This window comes from Colias croceus, chromosome 4 (assembly GCF_905220415.1).
Source record: "Colias croceus chromosome 4, ilColCroc2.1".
Lineage (NCBI taxonomy): Eukaryota > Metazoa > Arthropoda > Insecta > Lepidoptera > Pieridae > Colias > Colias croceus.
Genome location: NC_059540.1, coordinates 5496243 through 5522176, shown reverse-complemented (window position 1 = coordinate 5522176; position 25934 = coordinate 5496243). Strand labels below are relative to the sequence as shown.

Genomic DNA, 25934 nt, shown 5'->3' with positions numbered 1-25934 from the left:
ATTTGACATTGACATTGTCTGTCAGTATTGACGTCAGGGATGTCCAATTTTACGATTACGATTAATTTTTTAAATACGATTTTCTCTGTGGAAACCGATTTATGAGGAGGAACTAATTTTTATTTCAATGCCAAATACACAAACTTATAGCAATACCATGGAAAATAATATTCTTATTATTATGTTTTTGTTGTGATATGATAATGGATTTGTTATACTTACCTATTCTTATAAAAAATACAATAATCTTTCTCATCAAAGTACTATAAATTACCCTTCCTCTTATTATGTCTGTGTAATTACGTACACTAGGGCTAGGTAATAATAATTAAAAGTCTTGTGGAAAAATCGGAGAAACCGTTTTCGCCATAGGTTGAAAATGAAAAGTAAGGTAGTCTTATTACTTACAAACATTTTTTTTTTTCAAATTTTCTTTAGCATACTTAGTTAGTATTAGGTAGATATTTAGATATTTTAATATTATTATATTGTATTACAATGTATTTTACAATGTATTGAAAGTATAAAATAAAAAGGGAAAATCTTTATTAATTCTATTTAAACTAGTTAAGTATGGTGTCTTAAAAGAGTTTGTAGAATTTTTCAAGAGTTTTTATTGATTGTAAAGATAGATTTTTTTTGTATGTACCTTCTAGAATCTAGAGGGAAGCACTTAATTACGATCTCGCCTATTGGTAAGCAAAGAAGGATGGAGACGTGTCCTCCCCACAGTCCTCCCTATAAAGTTATACGCTTCAAGCTACGTTTGTAGACTTACACGTCGCGTCGGGAAATAAGATTTAGAAAGCACGTTCTAATTATTCTTTTCGGTTTGAATTTAAAAATTAATGGATGTATGTGTGTTTGTTATGCTTTCACCACCACCGAAAATCACTGAACGGATATTGGCACTGGTGTAACTTTAGTGCCAGAGTAACAGCTGATAACAAAAGTAGATAATAGTCTATTATTAGAAATATTTGACTTTTTCTCAGGAGGCACAGCTAGTATTAAATAAACCTAATTACAAGATATACCTAATACCTACCTCCATAATTATTAGAGTATGGCCGCCAAAAATTGTACATTCAAGAAAAAAAAAATGTCCTTGTCATTTTATATAGCACCAGATTTTTTTATATAGTAATTATGGTAGTTTTTAAATAGTTTCAGCTTCACTATGTTATATTTATCATTATATTAATAATTTAAATTAATTTTGAGTGCCTTTAACAAGCTCAATATTTTTTTTTTTTGAAATGCTTATTTTCCTTTCCATACTAAAATCATGTGTCCCACTTAGTCATCTCACACTTTGAAGTCACAAAATTATGCAAAAATCTATTGATACCTGTAAAATTTTGGTATTTCTAAATTATTCTGTAAACTTGTGGATAGTTTTAACAAGTTCTAATAAAAATAACATAAAAGAAATTAATATAAAACTCACTTAAAACTATGTCTCACTTTTTTTCACGAATGATACTTCACGCACGGTTACCATAAAATAACACCCTAAATAACTAGATATCCGATAGATGAGTCGTCGTTCGTTAGTGAATCAGAATAGACGTGTATTACTTTTTACTATAAAGTGCTTTGCGATTTTAATAATTATTTACATGATAATAAGAATTCAAGTTGCATAATTAGTGTTTGGTATAAATTATATCATTTCAATTTACGTTCGAAACACAGCGAGCGTTTCAAGCGGGAGCAAGACAATTGCAATTTTTTGTCCTGCACGCACCGTAGAACGACTCATATTCGTGCACAAATTATCCATTGCGGAGTAAATATGAGTGTACGCAGATCGCCAACACGTTTAACCAGCAGTGGTGCAGTGGGTACTGCCGGTGGATCGCATCCCGATCTATCGAAGCTAAGTTCGTTTTCAACGAGTTCTACGCCAACTGATACTCAAATCACTTACAGAAAACGGAAACAACCGCTAGAACAAGATTGCAGATGTAGTGATGATATGAAGGATATTCGCTCGGAGTTGAGCCGTATTAGTACATTACTTGAAAAATATGTTTGCTCAAACGAACAAATAATAAACAAAATTCATGAAAACATTTCTGAGGTAAAAACACAAATTACCGAAATTAAATCGTCCAACGAACAATCCTTGAATTTAATTCGCCAAAATACGAATCAAATCAATGAAATTAAGTCATCAGCATGTATGATAATTACTGAACAAAACATATTGAAGAGTACTATTTCTCAATTAGAATCCCAGATCAACCAGGGTGAGAGTAAAATAAAATCACTGGAGTTAAATCTTCAATCAATAAATCAGTCATCCAATCCATCGGGTTTTACGTCTAAAAATCAACTACATATAAATGAACACTTAATCAAGGAACTACGAGACAGAAAAAGCCGCGAAAAAAATGTAATTTTTGCTGGTTTCCCAGAATCGACATCTCATCATAACTCAGAGGAGAGGATATCTAAAGACAACTACGAAATTTTAAAAATTACCTCGCTAATAAGTTCAGACCTACCGAAGCCAGTAAAGATATATAGAATTGGCAAGTATTCACCGGGGAAAAATCGTAGAATAAAGGTTTGCTATGACACAATTGAATCTGCTAAAATAATCCTACGTAACAAAAATAAACTACCCAACAATATTAAAGCTTTTAGTGATCAAACGCCAGCTCAGGAAAAATATCTTAAAAGTTTACAGGATGAACTAAACCGTCGCATTGGTGAAGGAGAAACAGATCTCACAATAAAATACGTTAACGGAATGCCTACTATAAAGAAAATTATGTCAAAAAACTAGAAATAAATTTAAAGACAAACAACCAAAATATCAACTCCTACGAAATACTAGACAGCTATGAAAATTTGCAACTCTCCCGATCCAGGCTTAGATTTATATACTTCAATGCGCGAAGCATAAGAAAAAAAGGTAAACTAGATGAAGTAAAATGTATCCTGAGCTCATTAATAAAACCTATCCACGTAATTCTAATTACTGAAACTTGGATAAATTCTGATGCGCAAGCTTCAGAATTAAATATTGATAATTACACACATTATTTTAACTACCGGACTGACGCAAGAGGAGGTGGAGTCTCAGCATACATCCACAACGATTTAAAACACAATCTTATTGAATCACGATACGAGGAAGGGAACAATTACTTATGGATAAGTTTAGAACGATGTAAAATTGATGTAGGCGTTATCTATAAACCGGGCTATACTAACTGTCAAAAATTCCTTGAAATGTATGAATCGCAATTACAACAAAGGCACAGAGCTATTATTTTTGGAGATTTTAATATCGACTTGTTAACAAAAAATAAAAATACCAAACTATACAAATATACTCTTAAGTGTAATGGACATATATTACTCAATAAACTAACTAAAAAATACAGCACAAGAGACTCCTCAAAAAAATCTATCATTGACCATGTAAGTACGAACCTTCAAAATGATAATTTTCATTTCGCAATAATAAACTCATGTATTTCCGACCATAAGCACATATACGTAGAATTAAAAAAATATTTACCCCCAAAAAGTGTTAAAACTCAATATAAAGCAATTAATTACGAAAGATTATCATCCCTGTCTGACTCCATAGTTGATACTGAAATAAACAAAGATTATACAATATTAGAAAATAAAATTAAATCTATTATAGATAAAAGTAAGATTACTAAAACTAAATTTCTAAATCTGCCCCGAAAAGACTGGATAAACAAAGCAATTTTAACAGAAATTAACGAAAGAAATTTATTATGGTCTCAACTAAAAAACAACCCTAAAAATAAAAACCTTCAAATAAAATTTAACACTCAAAAAATAAAGGTAAAAAAATTTATTCAAGACACAAAAGATTCTTACTATTACCAAGAATTTACAAGGAATATAAAAAAACCCAAGAAATTATGGACTTTAGTAAATAAATTAGCTAATAACAAAACTGTAAAATGTACTTTACCTACTAAATTACTTATAAATTCTGAATATATTACCGAGCCAAATGAAATATGCCAGATATTTAATCAATATTTTTCTACAATAGGATCTCGTCTAGCAAATTTAATACCCCTACAATATCAAACCAACTCTTCCTCAACCTTACCTAAATCACCATCAAAAAAGTACGAATTATCCACTTTTGATCCCTGTACACCTAATGAAATTTTAAAAATTATAAATAACCTTAATTCAAACTGTAGTACAGGTCTTGATGGTATTACCACAAAAGCAATTAAATGCATTAAAGAAAAATTAAATCATACCTTAAGCGATTGTTTCAACCAAGCTATAAGTCAAGGACGTTTTCCGGATTCGTTGAAAATAGCGAAGGTAACTCCTATCTATAAGAGTGGTTCAAAATTTGAACCTGGTAACTATAGGCCAATTTCGGTGTTGCCAGTGTTGTCAAAAATATTAGAGAAAATTTTACACACGAGATTAGAAAAATATTTAGACTCATTCAATTTTATTTCAGTGCGTCAATACGGTTTTAAGCCAAAAAGTAACACTCTGTCAGCGACTATAGACCTGACTACTAAAATAAAACAGAACATTGACGCAAAAAATTTAGTTTTGGGAGTATTTATTGACCTACAAAAGGCCTTCGATACCGTTTCTCACGAACTTTTAATAAAGAAATTAGCATCCATTAACATTACTGGTAAAGCACTAGACATGCTGAAATCATATTTAAAAAATCGATCACAAATCGTTAAAATAGATAACTACAATAGCATTCCCTTACCAATTACGTGTGGCATACCACAAGGTTCGATTTTAGGCCCATTGCTTTTTTTAATTTATATTAATAATTTACAAGATTTAAAACTAAATGGTCATCTAACACTTTATGCGGATGACACCTGTCTGCTTTATTTTGGTCCCTCTATACATGACATGATAAAGCAAGCACAAAATGATTTAAATAAATTAAATAAATGGTTTCAATACAATCTACTAACAATAAATATATCTAAAACGTGTTATATTAAATTCAAAGCTCAGAACAAAATTATTCCACCACACGCTCCACTTAAAATTAATGGTGTTGTATTAGAACATAAAACCCACGAGAAATACCTAGGTTTGCGAATCGACAGCTCTCTAAAATGGAATTATCACATCGACCACCTAAAAAATAAATTATCAGCACTTCTTAGATCTCTGCGTAATATCACTTCTTGCATTCCTCATAAATTACGCCACACCATCTACAACACGTTAGTCAAACCTCACCTAATGTATTTAATAGAAGTATGGGGTAGCGCTTACAAAAATAAATTAGCGCCACTACAAATTTTACAAAATAAAATTATTAAAACCATTTTTAAATATCCTTTTTTAACTTCTACAAATAAAATCTACGACGATACTAAAATAATGAATTTAAAACAATTATACTTTTATAATACGTGTATGTTCATCCACAAAGCGCTACATAAAAACATAAATACAAATATAATATTCTCAACATCAAATCGCCACTATCCTAATAGACGAGCTAGCTATCTTGCCCTCCCGAAGATCCGAACGAATTATGGAAGGCGAACGGCAACATACGAAGGAGCACGTTTCTATAACGGATTGCCAAGCAAATTAAAAAGTGTAAACTCATTCATTGTATTCAAAAAACAATTAGCGAAACACATCCTGGAAGACCACACGCTCAAACTTTGAATGCAATGAATGAGTACCTAACCTAAACTTATGTTTATAGTATGTAACTTACTCTAAATTTTTATCTAACGAATGATATTTTTTATAAATACCTATGTTTAAAATTTAAGTTTCTCATGTAAGTGACTTTATGTCTTAATGGGAATAAATGTCTTTAAACCTTTTTATATCCAAGCCACAAAAATATTTTTAAGTAGTGGCAACACCGATTTACATGTTGGCCAACCTTTAGAAAAAAAATCGCCATTTTGTTACTGTCAAAGTTAATCGAAAGGTAGTCGGCATTTTTGCTTCGCAACATTTTTATAATTTTGAGTGAGAATTATGCAAGGTAAGAATACAAATTTACTATATTATTTAAATTATGTGTGTAGCTTTAGTATTCTAGTAACAAATAAAACTATGCGGCGTCTTATTACTACAATACTTTGGCGAATAAAGGCTTTTTAGGTTATGTCCAACCATATTTTTATTCACGAATGATACCATGTGTTACTATTGTGTTACGTAACATCCGTGAGCGGCTCTTAGGGGTAGTACTCACTAGAGAATCTAAAGTTAAAAATTTACTTTTTTACATAAAGAGAACCCACTTCAAAAACTATATATGTTTCGGAAGTTAGTAACTTTTTTACTATAATAATTCGTATTCGTAATTAATATCATAAGTTGTGAATGATTCTTGCATTTGTAAGTCTTATAGAAATACAAAATTTGAGAAATAAAACTTTTTCTTTAATATTTAAATTTGTTTTATTGAGTTTTAAAGTAATTTAATCAAATAATTTAATTAACAATATAAAACAGAAATGTAAAAAAAATCTCCTGCATTATTAGTTGTAATGTACACTACGCTTAACAAAATCACGTATGTTACTATCAGTCACGTATGTTACGGTGTGTTACGATTTCACGACTGTTATTGTACAATATTTGGCGGCCATACTCATTATGGAATTGCATTACATGGGTGAGAATACAAGACTATAACCTCCCGTCATATATTTCTAATAAATATACTTCGACGACGATGTCTTTCTATTAGACTTTATTATGGACGACGACATTATTATAAATATTCAGATGACATTATATTTTCATAGATTTTGCTCGTTGATTGATTTAAATAATACAGCAATATTTACCCCCGTTCTTGTTTCAGTTACTCTGCAGTTATTCATAATATAAAGTGCAGTAGCGATGTTCAAAATGACAAATGTAGTATTTTTTTTGCATATAAATAATATTTTACCTACACACCTACGAGTGAAAAGACTTTGAAGTCTTTATTTTTCATTTTTTTTTTTCGCTTTCATTATGTGCTATTTTAAACGGCTTCCGGCTCAGTATACAGTGCTGATGTGATGTGCTAGGTATAAATGCGTTATGCGAACTATCTAATTACCCGCCCACGCGACAAATGACGCGTCTTTAAATTTTAAGATAATAACTTTAACGTTAGACTTTATGATCTGCTGAAAATTTAAAACATGAGTTAGCACTATGACCATTAAATATTGAATTTCCTGTTGAATATAAATCAAACCATAAATTATTATTTCAGATGAATGAGGACAGAACTTGAAAATAATTTGTGCTTGTACAGACTTTTCTTTGACTGTTTGTGAGCTTGTTTTGTTTCCATGTAGGTTCCTACGCACCTATTACACTTAAGTATGTACATACGTACTTATATTTGAGCAAAATATTTTTTATTTCTATTACCATTGATCTTATACTAATTAGGTATCTAAGTATGCTTATCTACCTAGGTATCTCCGTAGTCTTTGTTTTTCCTTAAAATTTAAATACTTTTGGATTGTTCATCCTTTTCGTTATATACGATCATTTTTTTAATAATAGATAGTTACGTAATTGTGCTTTTTATTTCCATTAGAATAAAAAATTGAAAATGTTTTATATTATGATATTTACAAGTGTATCATTTCCGAAATAGCCGCCAACAGCTGATGGAACAATATTTATAACATCGCTGTCATATTCGTAACATTTGAAAATATTAAACTTCGTGAATCGCTGTAGCTCATTAATGTCAACGTTACAACACATTCTTCCTTCCTATAAAAATAAATATCTGCCAATAGACATTCACAAATTGGCTTTTTTAAATAGCATCCCCGGGTTCAGTATAGGTCGTCTGACTTGTCATAATTTGTATTCTTCTACTTACTTTAACCGCATATAATAATCCAAGCAACCATAATTCATGATTAGTTAAACATAGAAAAGTCAAGACGTTACAGTTTAGACAAAACATACTGATTTGTGAATCATCATACGTGAAAATTTTAATTATGAGTATCTCAAATCTCAAAAATACTTTGATGTTATCTTTGCTATACATCTAACAAATCCTAAACGTGTTACAAAATAAATATAACGAAACCCATTTTCTCAGCGAATTATTTATGATTTCCAGCTGCTTGCAGTACCCTAAACGATGCGTAAGTACTCGGCTACTCGACCAGATGTTTTAATTTACGCGATAATATTATTGACTCGTGTATAAAACGCTCGTAAAGAAGACGGCTTAGTCGCAATATCGACACACAAAAATGCTCTGTGGCATCCAAGCGGGATTTGTTAATGCTTTGTTGTCTATCATCTATTTATACTTTTATTTTGCAAGCAGCTGTAAGATATAAAGCTCCGGATCGCGTACACAATAAATACCAACTGGGCCGTAGCATGGGCCGAAAGCATTTATTTCACGTTTAAACATATTTCGCAGCCGTGCACATTCTGTAAACAAACGAATCAACGTGGGTGTATGTGAGGACAATATGATTTCAATTCTCATTTCAGTGTAATTAAAAAAACAACCTTAGATATGCGTTTAATTAAAATTCCGTCTGACCAGCTGCTATTTTGCTGTGAGAATAGTTATCTTGTGAAAAGAATTAAGTATAATAATCCAAAGCATTGAGGCTATAGAGTCTATAGCCTCAATGCTTTGGATTATATGTCTATAGTATGATATGTCTATAGTATAGACATATCGACAATCCGTAATTTATCATTTTGTCAGAATTTTTCCCCAGACAGAATATTTTTTAGTTGCGGCCAAAAGCTTAGCCAGCATGCTTGTAAAGGATCGTCTTTTCTATCGTGGGTGTTGATTTCTGGTTCAATTGATTAATAAATAAAAATAAACATTGCAAGGTCTATAAAAATGGACTGTCTATAGATGTTGTTTTTTAAATAAAGCTCAAAAATGAGAAGTTTATCTATAGAGATTTGGAAATTTGTTATTGCACTCTACATCTCTGACAATATTAAGAACTTATTAATTTTATGTAGATGATTATGAACAACAAAATAGCTTCTCAAGGCTAAATTCAGTATTACTAAAAATAAATAAACTAATTAGAATATAATATGTAAAGCTTACGTACATACATCGTATAACCATTATTAAGATGTGTTACTTGCATTAATTTCTTGGAAATGATCGTATTTTTATTGGCAACTGCTGGGTGTTAATGGCTTGACTGAAATAAATTCACGCGATACAATAGGCAATCTAACTATTCATACATTGAAATAGCGAATTACTTACGTAAATAAAACTGTCAATTAAATACAAAGGAAAACTATACAAAATTTTCCTAGTTATCATAGAATTTGAAGGTTACCTTCTGAAAAAAGAATTATATAAATATGAACCTTCATTAATATTTTATCTATTTACAAAAATACATTATTCAAATCATCAACTCAAACAAAAAATACCGTCAAAAATTACACCAAAGGTGAAACGCCCAACATATAACATTTCCTTCAGAAGCGCAATTAACGTAAATAAACATTCACAATGTAAATAATAAACGGCTATACTGCAAACAGCTCGACGGGATATAGGTATAGCTATAACATTCAATGAGCGTGTGAGGATAAGACGGGCGCTTGCTTACACATCGGCACCACGATCACCGTGTTTACGTTTTTCCTGACCACGTTTTCGACTAAAAATATGTTAGCATCCTGCCGTTTGGGGGTAACGCTATTGGTCGGATCGCAGGAAGCCGTGGAGCCGCTGTGGGGCCACCGATCCCCCCCGCCCCCGCGCCGCCTCCCATTTTATGTGAAAGTATCTGAAAGGCCGTACTCGTAAAACAGCAGAAAATAACCCTGAACGCTGGAAGTAAAATATTTCAGGCCAGTCGTGTTGTGCGTCTCACAGTGCTAACTAGTGACATCAAACATGGTTCTGGACACAGAAGACTGGGTAGGTGGAGTTATTTAAATTTTTCCTGAAATTTGGAAACTCGATTTGCTGAAAATATTGGAAGCGCATCGTATGCGACGATCGACTACTGCGTTTCATTTAATTTTATGTGTAGTGCTTTTTTTTTTCATTCCCATGTTTTTTTAAATTCTTATTTCAAATGTAGAGCAAACATTTTTTTTCCTTAGTGTATTGATAAAAATATATGGTTGCTGGTGCTCTATGAAAATAAATCCATTACAAAAAATTGTCTTTACTTACAAAAACAAGCCTTTACAATCATTTTAATCAGTAAATATATATTTTTTTTACTATATATTAATTACAATAAAATAAATGAATGTTATATTTTATAGTTGTTTGTACGTTTAAATTCGGAATGAAGATTGTGATTACAACTTAAAAACTAAATGTAATCTTTTTTAATAACATGTCTTGAATTACTTTTAAGCTTATTTAAACATAAATGATACAGAAGCAATGGTTTCTGTAAAACTACTAAATTACACAAACAAATTACTAAACAGAATTGTTATAGTGGAAATAAATTAAATTAACTTAACTAAGGAGTTACTTCAATCAAACTTTTCATTCAAAATTGATTAGGAAAATTACGATCATAAATTCATATTACCTGAATGCTGAAATCGAGAGCACCCAAACCAATGATTCTATTTCAGTTTCAATTGCACGTAAAATAAATTTATTGCGTTCCACCGACGTGTGCGTCCATGGTTAATCCATAGCTATCATATTACGATATAGTCAGTTACATTAAACGAATGACCTGTTACAAATGAACCGAAATTTTGTGGGTCATTTGTAACAGGATGGCGGTTCTACAGGGGTCTTAGTACGCAATGACAAAAAGAAAAATGATGGTCAGAACGCTGATACCGGATACCTTAAGATACTATAACGTTTTATATTAGAGTATCTTAACATAAAATATATAGTAATATAATATAGTATCTTCACCATGTGTGACGCGCTTAAGAGTGGGTATAAAGCAAACATACCAATCTTCTTTTAGATGATACGTGTAAAATCATAAAAGGTAATAATTACCATGCCAGGTAATAATTACCTACCATGCCACGTAGAAATCACAAAAGTGTGAAAACTAGAGGTGACTTTGTGATTTTGTTTTTGATCAAACAGAATCCTCGAAATATCATCTAGTTTGATGTATATTTTATTTTTTAGATTTGGTCTTGAATATTACACGCATCATTTAATAGAAGATTGGTAATTTTGCTTTACTATTAATAAGGGCTTATATCCAAATGGATCAATTCCCAATAAATGCAAAATCAATAACTATCACTTAATCGAAAGAAATGAACGGTAACGTGTTTCGCGCGTTAATTAGCTCGTCTATTAACAACGTTGAAAATAATGACAAATTGTCGTCGCGACGTATTTGTCATGTATTAAACTATTACCATGATTTAGTATAAGACAGGTGGCCATACATTATGCATTCATCTGTTCACACCGAAAATGAATTCGTACCAATGGAAATTAAATAGCATTTCAGAATGGTGTTTTCATTTTAAGAGGTTTTTTCTTTTAATTGAATTTATAAATACTTCTCGAATACCGTCACGATTTTCAATAAAATGTTAAAAGCATCGTTAGTGAATTCTTTACATAAAGATTGTATGAGCCAACTCTGCGACACTAGTTTAGAATTAAGACGTGAGGAACATAAAATAAGATCATAATATCGCAATCGTTTCCAATTTGATTTGAAGGCTTTCTCCTTAATAATTTTAAATAAGGATTTTAATTTATAACCAGAAAGTAAATCTTTATTCGTTTAAATCACTAAGTTAGAACCCTAAATATAGATTTCAGTAGTATTTCCGAGCTTTTTGCTTGATTATATGAGCTTTCATTTATTATGTATAGGTACCTTAAACACCTTAAACCTTTATTAGTCCTTTAGTTTAAGTTTTGTAGTACATATTTTGTAATGATTATCATGAAAATATTATATGATATCATTATATTCGTTGCTCTCAATGATCTATGTACCAGATAGTATTGTTTATTGTAAATTTTACTTAAATTTAATTGAATTTACCTTAGTATATCACAAATTAGTATCGAAACAATGGAATATTTAACATAGATACCTACATCGTTCATTTATTCGTTGGTTTATTAAACATATTATGAAAGATAAATTGCATTACAATGCATCGATTAATTTTTTTGTTATTTTAAATCTTTAGAGCCTCTATTCATTTTTGTTTATTATTTTTTCAGGCTGATGAGCTCCCCCCAGAACAAATTGCCGGTAAGTTTCGAAATATTTCTCGAAAGTTCTACACACTCAAAAACCATTTACATGCTCAATTAAAACTTTAAAGTTAATTTTTGGAAAACCGCCAGGAACACAATAGACTTAATAAATTTTACAGACAAACCTCGCACACTGAATTTATTTTTTCAATTCGAGTTTGCGTTTAATTAGCGGTCTTAAAATAGCTGAAAGCGGCTGGATCGGGCGTGGCGCCTAAACATTCACTACTTGCGTTTATTAGATCATCGGAGTTCGGACACACCCTCACAATATTATATATTCATATAACGTAGAACAATAAGTTACTTTCAAGTTATAGACAATAAAATAATAGTTTATTATAGCACAGATCTATAAATCTTTCTATCTCTATTGAATAATTCGAAGTTTGCTGATCTATCAATGATACCTACCTAGGTACGAGTATTTTTCAAGATGATTCTGTATATAATCATAGAAATATATACAAACAAATACAATTATTGGCATACGCCTTTAACACTTTCTTTATTTTGAATGAAATGAACCCACTTGAAATTTTTATTTAGTATTTATATTAATAAAGTTATCGATCGTTGATAATATTAAATAAGAAAGATACATATTTCTATATTGGTTTCGAATGTTTTAAATAATTAGTTTTTGGTGAATTTTCCCGCCCTACAAAAAATTGAAATTAATTCGCTGAAAATCCAAATATACCTTAACTACTGCATAATTATTTTTCCATGCTAAACGATTGACGTTCGATATTTGTTTACCTCGGCCCTCGAGAAAGTTAAAACAACAAAAATGAATGGTTGCAGCCAAAAGTTTTAAATGACGCTTTCCACAGCTGTCACGTTTCGGTGAGTGACGACTGTGACAGATATATGTTACCGTTTTTAAACTTACGTTTGTAATTGTCATTTTTATGAGGCTTATTTTAAGACTGTCATTTAAAATGTTGCTTAGTTTTGTTTTCAATAATACGCGGGTAGGGATAAAAAATACATACTTAACTGCTAGCGTCTCTTTTCTTATTGGATAAACACTGATAGGGATAAGTTTAATATCTATTGATATAGACTGTAGACATTAAACTTTTGAAAGTTCATAAATATATTATCTTGATTTTATCTAATGAATGAATAAAACCATTAAATTATATGAACATTACGTTGATAATACTTTATAAACTTACTTTCAATTATTCGCCTACGTCACATGCGTTTAGTCATTCTGTTTTAAAGATGATTTATAAATCATTTATAATATTGATGAAAGTAGGTAAACGTAGCCACAGCTCACACCTGTTTCATTGATAATTTATGAAAGATCTCTATTTCTTTTTCAAAAGAGTCTAATAATATTTTGCTTTCGAGAATAATTTGTTCATGCTCATTATAACACGTCAAAAGTTAAAGCGTGGTTTTAAATATCACGAATTTTGAGTATAAGCGAATATATTCGTTTTAAATTATTTTTTTGGTAATTTACCTATTTAATATCTTTTTTATCTGCTCCATAGTGAATTAAAGCTATCCAAGCTCAAACACATATGAAATATGAATTTAAAGAACATGAAAAGCTTCACATTTTTATAGTTTCATTTTAATTCATTCATTCATAGTGTATTTTATCAACTTGATATATTTTTTAAGATACCTACCTTATTTTAAAACTGCAATCAGCTCTTTTGAATTGTTAATCCAAAAGCTTCCTTGTTATTATATAGTATTTACAAACCGATGCAATAATAAGCTTAAAATGTAAGTACCTATAACTCAACCGAATGTTTATTTTCTTGTCTTTGCGCCGGTGATTGACGCATTGGCAGTTATCTAGGGATCGTTTAAACTGCTTCGTGTATTTACATTAATATAAAAATACTCAAACAGAAAAGATATAAGGGGAGTAATTTAAGAAAGCACAAGCTTTTAAGTTTGTTATTTGTAATAACATTAGTTTTGGTGTGAGACCGGTCGTGGCGTGGTAACACGGCTGGATGCTTGCCAACGTACCGCGAAAACTGGCAACATCAGTACACTATCGTCATTGTTTTACCAAAATCGCTTAGACGATAAACGATTTTTATTACAGCGAAGTAACATTAAACGATCTATGTTTACGTATAAAATACAGTATTGATCGACCGTCGATTAAATAGTCTGCGTTTCATTTTTATATTTTAGTAGCTTTTCGCTCGTGTAGTCAAGGGAAAACTGACATAATTCCCCTTCCATTGAGATTTCCGAGTTTCTGGGATAAAATACAATCTGTATCCTTAATCAGCATTATCTTAGAACCAAATTTTATCCTAATCAATTAAGTGGTTGGTGCGTGAAGAAGAGACCGACAAACAAACCTACTTTGGCATTTATACTTCACTTATTTAACTTATTGGATTGTATCAATAAACTAAAATGTAAAAGTCCCACTAAATATATAGAATTTTCATACATCTACCCTACACACAAAAATTGAAATAAATAATAAAATATGAAAGCTCTCCTTTTCCAAAAAGCCCCAAATTTTACAAAAAAAACACATCTTAAAAATACATATAAAATCGATTCATCTAGGTCCAATTAAATAAATAATTGTGTCATGTCACTTTGGTACGACACGTGCATAAATCTCATGCGGATAATCCCATATGTTTTACGTATTCAATTTAGCACATTATTTGCCAAGTGCAATTAACAACGTGTCTTCGAACTACATACAATGTTATATGGCCAAACGCATTAACTTTAAGTGCATGACACTTGACATAGATGTTCTTGAATTTATAAAATTATAGACACTTGACATAGATTTTCTTGAATTTATAAAATTAAAATTAATTATTATCCATAATCTCTAAGAAAATCAAAATAGAACGCAAAATACATAAACAAAGTACTTACCTAGCTGTATCTATATATTATTATGATAAAATACTACGTTCTTGAAGCTCAAACACATAATATGAAATATGAATTTAAAGAACATAAAAAGCTTCACATTTTTATAGTTTCATATGATATTCTCAAAATAACTTGCTTCTGGATAAATTTGGAAAAACAACTGGCACCGACGGCCTCATTTCGAAAGACCACGGGGAGATCGTGGGAAGATAATTAATAAACGGCTAAAATCTAGAAAAAAAACCGCAATAAACCTCATGGGTGTGTGTGACAACTGCCAAGATATCTCGTTGATAAAATTGTACACGACGCTTTGAAATGAAAAAAAAGTTTTACAGAATATTTCGATGCCAAAATATGATACAACAGCTGCTATGTTTTACTGACAGTTCCAGAACTTCCATTGATTAGGTACTCAAATATCATAAACGAGTGCATAAATTATAATGATTTACAAAAAATACACGCTATGAATAGAATATCTTTTTTGAAAAGCCGGTTGATAAACAACAATATTTTAAAGTAAAGTATTGTTAAACTTTAAAGATAGAGCATGTTAATATACGGAGAATAAGATATATTAATACTAAATGATATTGTGAATTTATTTATTCCTGAAACTTAACTTCTTTAAGCTCGAGAAAAATTAAAGGAAACAATTTTATAGATTATTGTCCAATTGCAACTTCATATTATAATCAAACATATCGAAGTACCATCATGTTTTACAAAAGTAAAAAAAAATCGATAAAAATACAGATACCTGTATGAACTTCTTCTACCCTTACTAGAAAAAGCTTGGCGAGCCATCGCAAAACTCCGCCTTGATCCGAAGGATAATATAAATAATACTAGCTTACCGCCCGCGGCTTTGTCTTAAACCTAATATATTATATACTAAAACCTTCCTCTTGAATCACTCTATCTATTAAAAAAAACGCATCAAAATCCGTTGCGTAGTTTTAAAGATTTAAGCATACAAAGGGACATAGGGACAGAGAAAGCGACTTTGTTTTATACTATGTAGTGATAGTCGTGCCTGACCTATACGATATACGTAATTGAAGTTTCCGTCAATTTTTTTTTTCTTTTTTGTGTAAACATTTCTTACAGCGATCTGATGATGATGGTTTTCGATAGTTTGAAATACTGTGAAATGTATATACGTAGATATAATAAGGTAATACTAGGCACTATCATTAACTGTGTGACTAAACTCACAAAATATTAAAAATGTTCCCAGCGATTTATCTTTCGTCTAAATCATTAAAACTGCGAAAGAGTTTATTTCTGTAAGTTTCAGTTGATATTAGCTTATATTTATATAAATAATGACGCACGTTCTGAAATACAACATTCGCAGGCAAATTACGATGAAATTTTATTACAACAAGCAGTTGCCAGCACATATTATAAGTTGTCTTGTAACCTTCATGACTTAAAGATAACTCATGTTTAATTTACTTCTTTTCATCTTTTATTGTTCTTTTAATCAGATGACCGAGTTAAATCAATTATGAACAGGGTCACAAACGTACAAAGCTTTGATCTTGAGTTCCTATTTTTGTTGACTTGTTTGAGTGAAAGCTGATTTGTTTATTCTTATTAAATCCCTTTTCTAATAGTTCTCATTCAAAGGAAGGTTAAGTGCAATAAGCGTCTAATAATAATGATGAAGTCGATACAAAATCGAATGCGTGTTAATATAGTCGTTTGTTATTTATCGTCGCCCTATATACGCCTCACGCACCGCGCGGGGAGCTGCAACCCAAACACCACGCCGATGCACCCAAAATAACTGTTGCACAACTAAACTTATTCGCACTGCATCCAGGAGCATTGAACTGCTGTCCTAATCTAACTGCAACTCGCCTAACGAGCAGTGCACCGCCATTGTAACTACCGGAACAATCTTAACTCCTCCGCTCTTAACGCAAAATTAAAATAAATAAATTAGATAGTGAAACTCAATAATGAGCGGATTAAACGTAGAAGGTACGCGAGAAACGCCCTAAATTAAGAGTATTGTGTTACAGAAATCAGTGTTAAAGTTATGTTTTGTGTTTTTTACAGTCCTCCGCAAGGCTTTTGACGGCTTCGACCACAACCGCTCAGGAAGTATCCCCTGTGACTTCGTTGCCGACATCCTGCGTATGATGGGTCAGCCCTTCAACAAGAAAATTCTGGAAGAACTCATCGAAGAAGTCGACGCTGACAGTGAGTATTAAAAAACTTACACACATCTGCAATGTGCTCGAAGGAAAAATAATATGTTTTACTGCATATGCGCTGCAATACTTTGGATTTTATTATGAGTTGTTATAATTTTATTATCTTTCAGAATCCGGCCGTCTTGAATTCGGTGAATTCGTAACGCTCGCTGCCAAGTTTATCGTAGAGGAAGACGCTGAGGCTATGCAGAAAGAGCTCAGAGAAGCATTTAGGTTATACGACAAGGAAGGCAAGTTTTATCTATTCTTTAAATTTAAATATTTTCATGTTGTTGGGTAGTTTTAACCTAAAATTTTGTGCAGGCAACGGTTACATTCCCACCTCGAGCTTGCGTGAAATCCTTCGTGAGTTAGATGAGCAGCTGACAGAAGAAGAGCTCGATGGCCTCATCCAAGAAATTGACACAGACGGCAGCGGAACAGTGGACTTCGATGGTAATTTATTTTGATTATTGTACTTTTTATATAAATTTTGACACAATTTCTTGCAATTTTTTAATTACATAATAAAATAAATGTTTATCTTTTTTCAGAATTCATGGAGATGATGACCGGAGAATAAACATAATTAATACAAAGCTTTTCTATTATTATTTAAAATACTTTAAGTGTACTATACTTTAATTTAATTCTCGGTACTTCAACCTTTCGAATCTAGGGAACATCGAACAGTAAAAAACTTCAATCCATCAATTAGAAGAAATTCATATAAGTAATATATATATGTAATGTACAAATCCATATTAATTTACTTTCGTTTAATTGATGTGTGTGGCTGCGTAATGTTTATATCTACTTTTTAATAAATCTTTTAATACATAACAAAATTGTGTTTCTTTCCATCATTGTGGAATCGACCAGATGTAAAACGAACCTAGTGTTCCAAAAATAACGATCAAAAGCTTTATCTAACAGATATTTCACGGAGATAAAAATAATGAATTCGCTGTTTTAAAACCGGACGCCAAATTGTCCTAGATTATTTGATGTCATAAAATATAGCAAGTTTGGCTTGTAGCCAGTGGCAAGTAATGGGTCTATTTAAACCCCACTCAGGAGTACGAGGCATAAACTTCTAGTGTCTCAGCATCGCATACTATTGAACTATCAGTATAATTTTGATTCGATACATAAGACATGAATAGTAAATTTTTAAAAGAAGAATACGAGTTACCTATCGACAACAATACCTAATAAACTAGATATGGATTATAGACATAAAAATAAAACATGATAAGAATACATTTTATTTAATTACACAAAACGTTTCGATGTCATTTCGCATAAGATAGGTATGTTTAACTTAATAGTTAAATAGTATAACATACACAATTAGCAGTGTTTCATATAATTCTGTGGTTTTATAAAATACGTATCTAATATGGATATTATAGAAGTCAATACAATCACACGAAAATAATTTAATCGTCCAAATACACGATTCAGTTATATACAAACAAAAACAATTGCTAAATAAATAAAACCTTTATTTATTTAAAAGAAACATCGATTGAGGTTAAATATAAAGAATAAATTAATTTTTGTTTGTGCATCATTTATTTTGCGTTACTATTAAAAAAATGATATTTAGTCATACAATAAAATTAATAACTTATAAGCCTACCTAAAACGTAAGCTGTACTAAATAAAATTCATGATACAATGCTGCATATAGAAGATATTTACATAGTTTAAAAAAAATACAAGAATAAAAGTATCTGCCACATGCAACATCATAAAATCTCCATGCAAGGCGCATTAGAGCATTATCATACATAGAGCATGGTCAAAATTATATAAAAATCATATTAACTTCAACTTCAGCACAAAGCAATATGTATTAAGATTTTAAACCTATTTCAGATAACCTCGTCTCATACTAAAACAATGGCCGAGGATAACATAACTCTTATAAATAGAGCTTTAAGCTCTATTTTACTTTGGAATTTGTTTACGAAAGTTATACTCGATAAATACTTGAATTTTTTTTGCTCTAATCTGATTTTACACTAATGCAGTACATTCTTAACTAATAAGTAGTTATTTTACAGGAATGAAATATAACTAAAATCGAAAAGCGCCATAATACATGAACGCCTTTTACAAAATAAATTCAACTAATTTGTTTTCGTACTTCGTATGTGTGGCCTATACAATATATGAATCTAGTTTATTTAATATATTAAATACATAGTTACATAAATTATAATTTCATGTTGTAATGCTGATCTCGAGTTTTCATCCTAAATTGTATATTTCTCAATTTTTGAATATTTAAACGAAGGGAGAGAACTAACTAAACGATTGTAGCATATTTTGGAGTATATTATGTATATTGTATAATACAAGCAATATCACGGAAATACTATTCATATCCATGTGATATTTGGTTAAATTATTAATTTTAACAAACTTTTGATGGCACGCTACGTATTTATTTCAATAAATACGTCTATATTAAAGTAAATTAAAAATATTCTAAAAATATAACATTATAAAATATTTGTCGTAGAAGAATCATTCAAAATCAATATAAAATTCATTGGTAACGCATTTATAACTAAATTTTTAGTCTTCAAAATGTTACATACACGTATTTTTGGTATATATACAATTTTACAAGTCTAATGGAAAAAATACATTGATTTACTTCAAGAGAATGCTGATTATTTTTTACTTATAATAATACATATACAGTAAATATTATTTGCTATGAAATTAAAAGTTAAAAGTATGTCATCTAAGCATAAAATATTGTAGTTTTACTTGTCATTTGTTCTTTTCATTACGAATTAAATAGCTTCTTTACTTCGGCTACTATAATATTCTATGTATCTATATTTCGAAAACTACCTAGGAATGAGATCTCAATTTGAACTATGTATTTAAATCGTCTATTTGAAGTCGTAATCAAAAACTTAATATCACATAATTTGATAATAATTCAATATAAACACACTTTCATCTTATGTTAATTTATACCTATGTGCCGTTTTCAATTGTATATAAATTCCCCTAAATATAACAACCAGCAAGAAGCAATAAATATTTTTGATACAATTTGTTTATATCCAACGATAAAATTAATTTTAACATTATGTATATACGTTTTTTCAAGACAAAGTATTTCTTACGTTACATATTTATACGCTTATATTAATAGAAGCTGGTCGTTAGCGAGGTAATATTGAGCTATAGGTGGTGTTATTATTACTATGCATTTGATTATTACCTAACTATAAGTAGTTCTACGAATACTGTTTAAGTAAAAAGATCTTCATTCCATAATCAAACCCGTTGCAACTTTCAGCCGCAACTGGAAGGCAGTGCGTCGTCGTTTTCCCTTTGAGAATCCTGTAACAAGCTGTAATGATAAAAATTTAATAATCCCTTTTCAATAATCAAATATTATAATTGCAATTTCATTTCACCAATATGCTCACATTTCATGAATATCATCAAGCAAACGAAGAAAAAGTAAAATTTCTGTTAAAAATGAAGGTAGAGCTTTTATGTTGAATTAATTTTACTAGGATCATAATTATAGTATTATACAATACATATAAATTTAGTATAAATTATCATTGTTCAAATATTAAGTACTAATAAACAATAAATAATCTTACCTAACAGTACCACACTGGCAGTTTTGACTAGTAATATTGTCGCCCTTGGTAAGCTAATGCAATATTGGCGGAGGTGGTCGGACACGACTATTATTACGAATCTGTATCGTGCTCAACTCTGGAAAGCTTTGCTCCTTTGACTTTGCTCCACGATTTCGACCTTTCCTTCCGCGAAGTAGCCAAGCTGGAGCTGGACCCTCACACCACACAGCCTTCATCCAATTCATAGGTTCTGCACTCACTCGAGTACACTCCCTTGCATACGCTCTATACGCAGCACAGTGGCAACGTACGCCTGAACAACTACAAGCATCTAATAGGCATGCTTCTTTATAGTTATACGGGTTCACTTTTGCGCCACACTCAGAAAAAGCCTCGTGATTTTCAAACGCCTTACACAAACGACGCGCTTTAGTCAGTTTGGACGCTCTGCAACGTGTATTCATTCCCGGCCGTTCTTGGCGTCTGGTGCAAGCGCGATGTCCTCCTACTCGCCAAGAAGTACCAAATCTCCATGTATCACTGATAAGTCTACCGTCTCTAGTCCTCATGTCGTCTCTAGCAATCGAATTGAAATTTCCACACAAACCACATAATTTTCCTTTGTATGAGCTAGATACCGTAACTTCTAAGAATCCGTCTCCGTCCCATAACAATTGCAACCCTATGTTAGCTTTTAAAATAACAGATCCGTTGCTTCGGCTTACATCAGCTATTCCTTTAATGTTGTGAGGCAATGTTATTCTATGTCCGTTCACTTTAATCCGCATTTTTCTACCCATGTTTATTTTGGTAGATCCAATGCGAAGCGTTGCAGTCCGAGTCCAAGAGGAATGTGAAGTATTTCGAGCGTCGTTCGATATTCTTATAGAGAATGTGTGATTCTTGCAATCAGACACTAATTGGTACTTGCAGGATCCCTGGAAACTATAAAACTTTCCATCGAAAGTCTTATAGTGTGGATCGCCGAATACGGTGCAAATACCATCAATGTCTACACATTTCTGGCAACACTGTCCAGGTAATTGTCTAAGTGTTTGATCCGGGGGGCACGTTAGTGACGGGCATCTCTCCATCGCACATCTGGGTTCCCCGGCATGGCATTCACAAGACTTACACGCATCTAATTGCCACGTTTCTCCATCCTGAAAGGAGTTATTGAAATATTATAATAGGTCAAAACAATCAACGCAGTTTGTAAAATTTTCTATATAAAATATAAAAAGGAATGTTTTGAGAATCATTTCATAATAGCGTGATACTTACATGTAAATTTAATATACGTAAATAGTTAAGAATTATAAATATTCACCTGGTATGTTTTCCCGCCGACTATACAAGCGGCCTTAGCCTCCTCAATGTTGGGGCACTCCGGGCAGCACTTCCCAGGTGGGGCGGGCAGCGCGCGTGTCCCGCATGTTAACACCGGACAGGTGTGTCGTGAGCACACCGCTGTCCCGTTCATGCACGTGCAGTCCGTGCAGGGGTCTACTTGGAACTTGCTCAGGTGCGCGTGATACTCCTTACCAATTATGCACGGCTTTGGCAGAAAACTCGCTGGAATTAAAACAAGGTATGTCATTAGCGTTTTGATGTATTTTTTTTTGACACGTCATTCATTTCTCGTTATTTTTATTGTCTTGAAGAAGCATAAAAATAAATAAATAATTCATTTATTTGCTTTCACAACTTAAAACTATTACAAACGAACTAAATAATATGTAAGTTTTCATTTTCGTTGGGAAGGACTAGTGTCTGAAATAGGTATCTGTATAAAATCTATTTGAGTGCCTAAACTAAACAAAATCTCTAAAATAGATTCAAAATTATGACTTATTTAATCCTAACCATCACATTTACATAAGGTTATCCCCTAATATAATAATAATAATAATTTATTTATTAATAGAACAACATAGGTCCACTTGTTAGTAATTTCTTAATTACTATGTTAGTACATTACATTAATTATTTAAATATTATCATTTTACAATTTACAATTTACCATCTATATGTCATTTTATTTTTATTGATATAGGATGTGTGTACTTGCTCGCAATGGTGCAAGTACACACAATCAAATCTGTCTGCGATCATTTTAAGAGCACGATGTGCTCACTAGTTTAGGAATTGCACCGCAAATGTTTGTTTTGGTAAATAGTTTTTAAGGCTGTTTAAGTGTCAATTTCAATTTGTGAACCAAATAAAAAAAAAAAAAAAAAAAAAAATTAAAAAGAGCGCTATTGGTACTGCCCCGCACCCGGCGCACCAGAGATGTGCATCTCTTCCGTATTAAACTATAAAAGCAATCTACTCGAGCTTCAGCAAACATCCCTGATGCGCTACAGTGGCGAGGCAGTCCCATCAGCGCTCTGAATGCGTTGTTATATTGAATACGTAGAGCATTGTATGCCCGACGACCATAGTTATACCATAGTTATACCTAATGAACTACACTCACTTGGTAATATTTTATCCGACGTAGGATGCGAACACCTTGGACAGCATTCACCAGCTGGTGTGAACTGCTGCGACCGCACGCACGGCAGCACGGGACAGGCCCGCTTGGTGCAAGACAGCGCTCCACGGACACATCGACATGATAAGCAAGGTTCTTCTGGAATCCGAACATCACGCCCTTCCCACACTCGTTGACCGTTAATCACGCATTCTGAAATTCCAAGAAAAAATTTTGATTAAGCTCGAAAGAAAATAAAATAGTTGCGCAACCGCATGCAAATCTTTAAAGTAATAAGATCTTGTAAACGTACAGTTACTTACATATTTTGTAAAATTAAATTGTAATACTGAAATGATTTAAAAGAGCAACTATGGAGTTTCTTGCCGATTCTTCTCCATAGATACTGCTTTCCGAATCGGTGGTAAATGTTAAAAATATGTATTGACGTTTCAAAAGTGCTTCTCGAAGAAGTCTAATTGAATAAATAAATGTTTGAGTTTGAGTAATAAGTGAAAATAAGCGGTACGTACTATCGTAGGTTACCGCACTAAAGACGCCAATAAATATATGAGGAAACCAAACGAAAACGTTGCTTATATACAAAATTGAAAATAATATTATATCGTTGGTACGAAAGCCAATCTGAGCTTTACACGATTATGTATAAAACCACCCAAAAATAGCATAACAAAATTTGTTTTGTATGTTTACGTTGTATCAATGGAAAAGTATCTAAATCTAAAAAAAACTCAGAAATGCAACGAATTAATTATCCAGACACTTATTCATAAAATATAAAAAATAATGAATTAAAAAAGTAAATAAAACGACATATTATAAACATATCTAAGAATACTAAAAAAAGGCCGTTGCGTCAATAAAATGGTGCGAGAGAACGATGAATCAATCAAGGAGCTAATGAATAAGGAATACGCGGCCGCACACGGCGATCACCGCTCGACCGCCTGTAGACAACCTTTATCTTCACAGGTATACTAATTATATGGGCTTTAGGAATTGAAACAATAAAAATACCATTCATTTTGTGGCTATCATTGCAAGTTCAGAATATGTAAACGGATTTTCAAAGACAAGACAATGTGGATTGCTTTATCGATATTTTGTACATACAAGCGTCGCTGCGGACAAGACACAACCACAATAATTTTAAGTTAATTAATGCGTGTTTGAAATATTAAATATTATAGTTATGCAACATCGAGATACTAGTTTGAATATAATAGGACACTTAATAGCTATGTTCATAAACGTGTGTTGATACAATGAACACATACAAGAACGTTCAAGATGTTCGGTATGTCAAACCACCACGCGTCGACGCATAATTAAATCGTGACAAAGAAGACAGGCAAGAGTCTATCGTAAAATAGAAACGACAAAGCGAAGTACTCTGTCCTTTTAAAGATAAACAATTAAGCATTCATCGTTGGCCAGAAGTCTGAGAACACGTCCAAGACTCTCGAGTGGAACTTCACAGTTATTCAATATTATTATGTTCCATATATACCGCATATACCAGATAAAGTGCGGACATACACTTCTTATTATCGAGCGAAAATATCAGACATTCAATAAATGCATCAAATTGTTTTGTACAACATTATATGAGACAACAATTTAAAAGACGCTGTTGTTAATTAGGGACAGCGACCAATCATACATTAAACAACAATTGGTTACGCAACGCATATTTTTATTGCAATGTCATTTATTGTATGTGAAAAATCACAATAACCGCAACGTCGGCCTCTTTCTCATTAAGTACCATAGTTATGTAATTGTGTTTATGTATTCGTTCCACGTAGCTAGCGTATAATATTACAAGATAATTATTTTAATTTCTCGGGTCGTTGTCGCGGGCTTGTTCAATAATAACGATCACAGATTGAACGATTTATGAATGTTAATCGACTATCTTTTATTTATGTTACCTGTGGTCCTATGCTAATACTAATTATTGTACCGTACTTTTAATTGAAATATGTTTTTTTTTTAAATAATAATGGAAGATATTTGCACAGAAATATTTCAAGTACCTAACTTGTAGTAGTGATACGCATAGAATCGACTCATGAAATAAATATGTAGATTAGATTGTATTATATTAATTGATAATTTACGCAATAAAGATATAGAGGCTACCCAACAATAAATGTATTGTCACAATCATGAAGCATGTCGCTTAAACGAAATCAAACCCACTTCAATTGTTATCGTCATTTCTTTGTATTGTTGAAAGTATTTATTGAAGAGATATCTTGCAACATACACATATTCATTCTTCTTTTAATAAAACGATACTTGTAAAATGAAATATTGATGCAGTTCATACAAGATTATATTTCTGTACTTTTTTATAAAAACAAAAAGGCAATACACGACCGAGCCATCTCTGCTGATCGTGAGTTTTTGTTGGGCAACAAAATAAAAAGGCATTCCCATGCTGATAAGGCTGT

General features: G+C 31.6%; 2 protein-coding genes across 4 annotated transcripts in view; one reads left to right on the top strand and one right to left on the bottom strand.

Moving 5' to 3' along the window:
* The first annotated feature begins 9806 nt into the window (after positions 1 to 9806).
* LOC123690897 (troponin C-like) lies at positions 9807 to 18197 on the top strand. Of its 2 annotated transcripts, XM_045635017.1 has the most exons (6): positions 9807 to 9937; positions 12212 to 12242; positions 17213 to 17356; positions 17481 to 17600; positions 17674 to 17805; positions 17904 to 18197. In XM_045635017.1, the coding sequence occupies exons 1-6, from the start codon at positions 9914 to 9916 to the stop codon at positions 17930 to 17932; spliced, it is 480 nt and encodes a 159-aa protein (XP_045490973.1). In that variant the 5' UTR covers positions 9807 to 9913; the 3' UTR covers positions 17933 to 18197. The 2 variants fall into 2 exon arrangements, with proteins under 2 accessions (XP_045490973.1, XP_045490974.1); XM_045635018.1 differs by lacking the exons at positions 9807 to 9937; positions 12212 to 12242 and adding an exon at positions 17000 to 17134.
* Positions 18198 to 18607: 410 nt separating this feature from the next.
* LOC123690887 (BMP-binding endothelial regulator protein-like) overlaps positions 18608 to 25934 on the bottom strand; it is a 42685-nt gene continuing 35358 nt past the window's right edge. The window contains exons 5-8 of one of the 2 annotated variants that reach the window (XM_045635006.1): positions 23458 to 23667; positions 22309 to 22553; positions 20997 to 22141; positions 18608 to 20724 (exon numbers count right to left, since the gene is read on the bottom strand). In XM_045635006.1, the coding sequence (XP_045490962.1) occupies positions 21050 to 22141; positions 22309 to 22553; positions 23458 to 23667 (1547 nt within the window). In that variant the 3' untranslated portion in view covers positions 18608 to 20724; positions 20997 to 21049. Of the gene's footprint in view, positions 20735 to 20996; positions 22142 to 22308; positions 22554 to 23457; positions 23668 to 25934 lie in introns of both variants that reach the window. The other variant, XM_045635005.1, reaches the window with a different exon arrangement.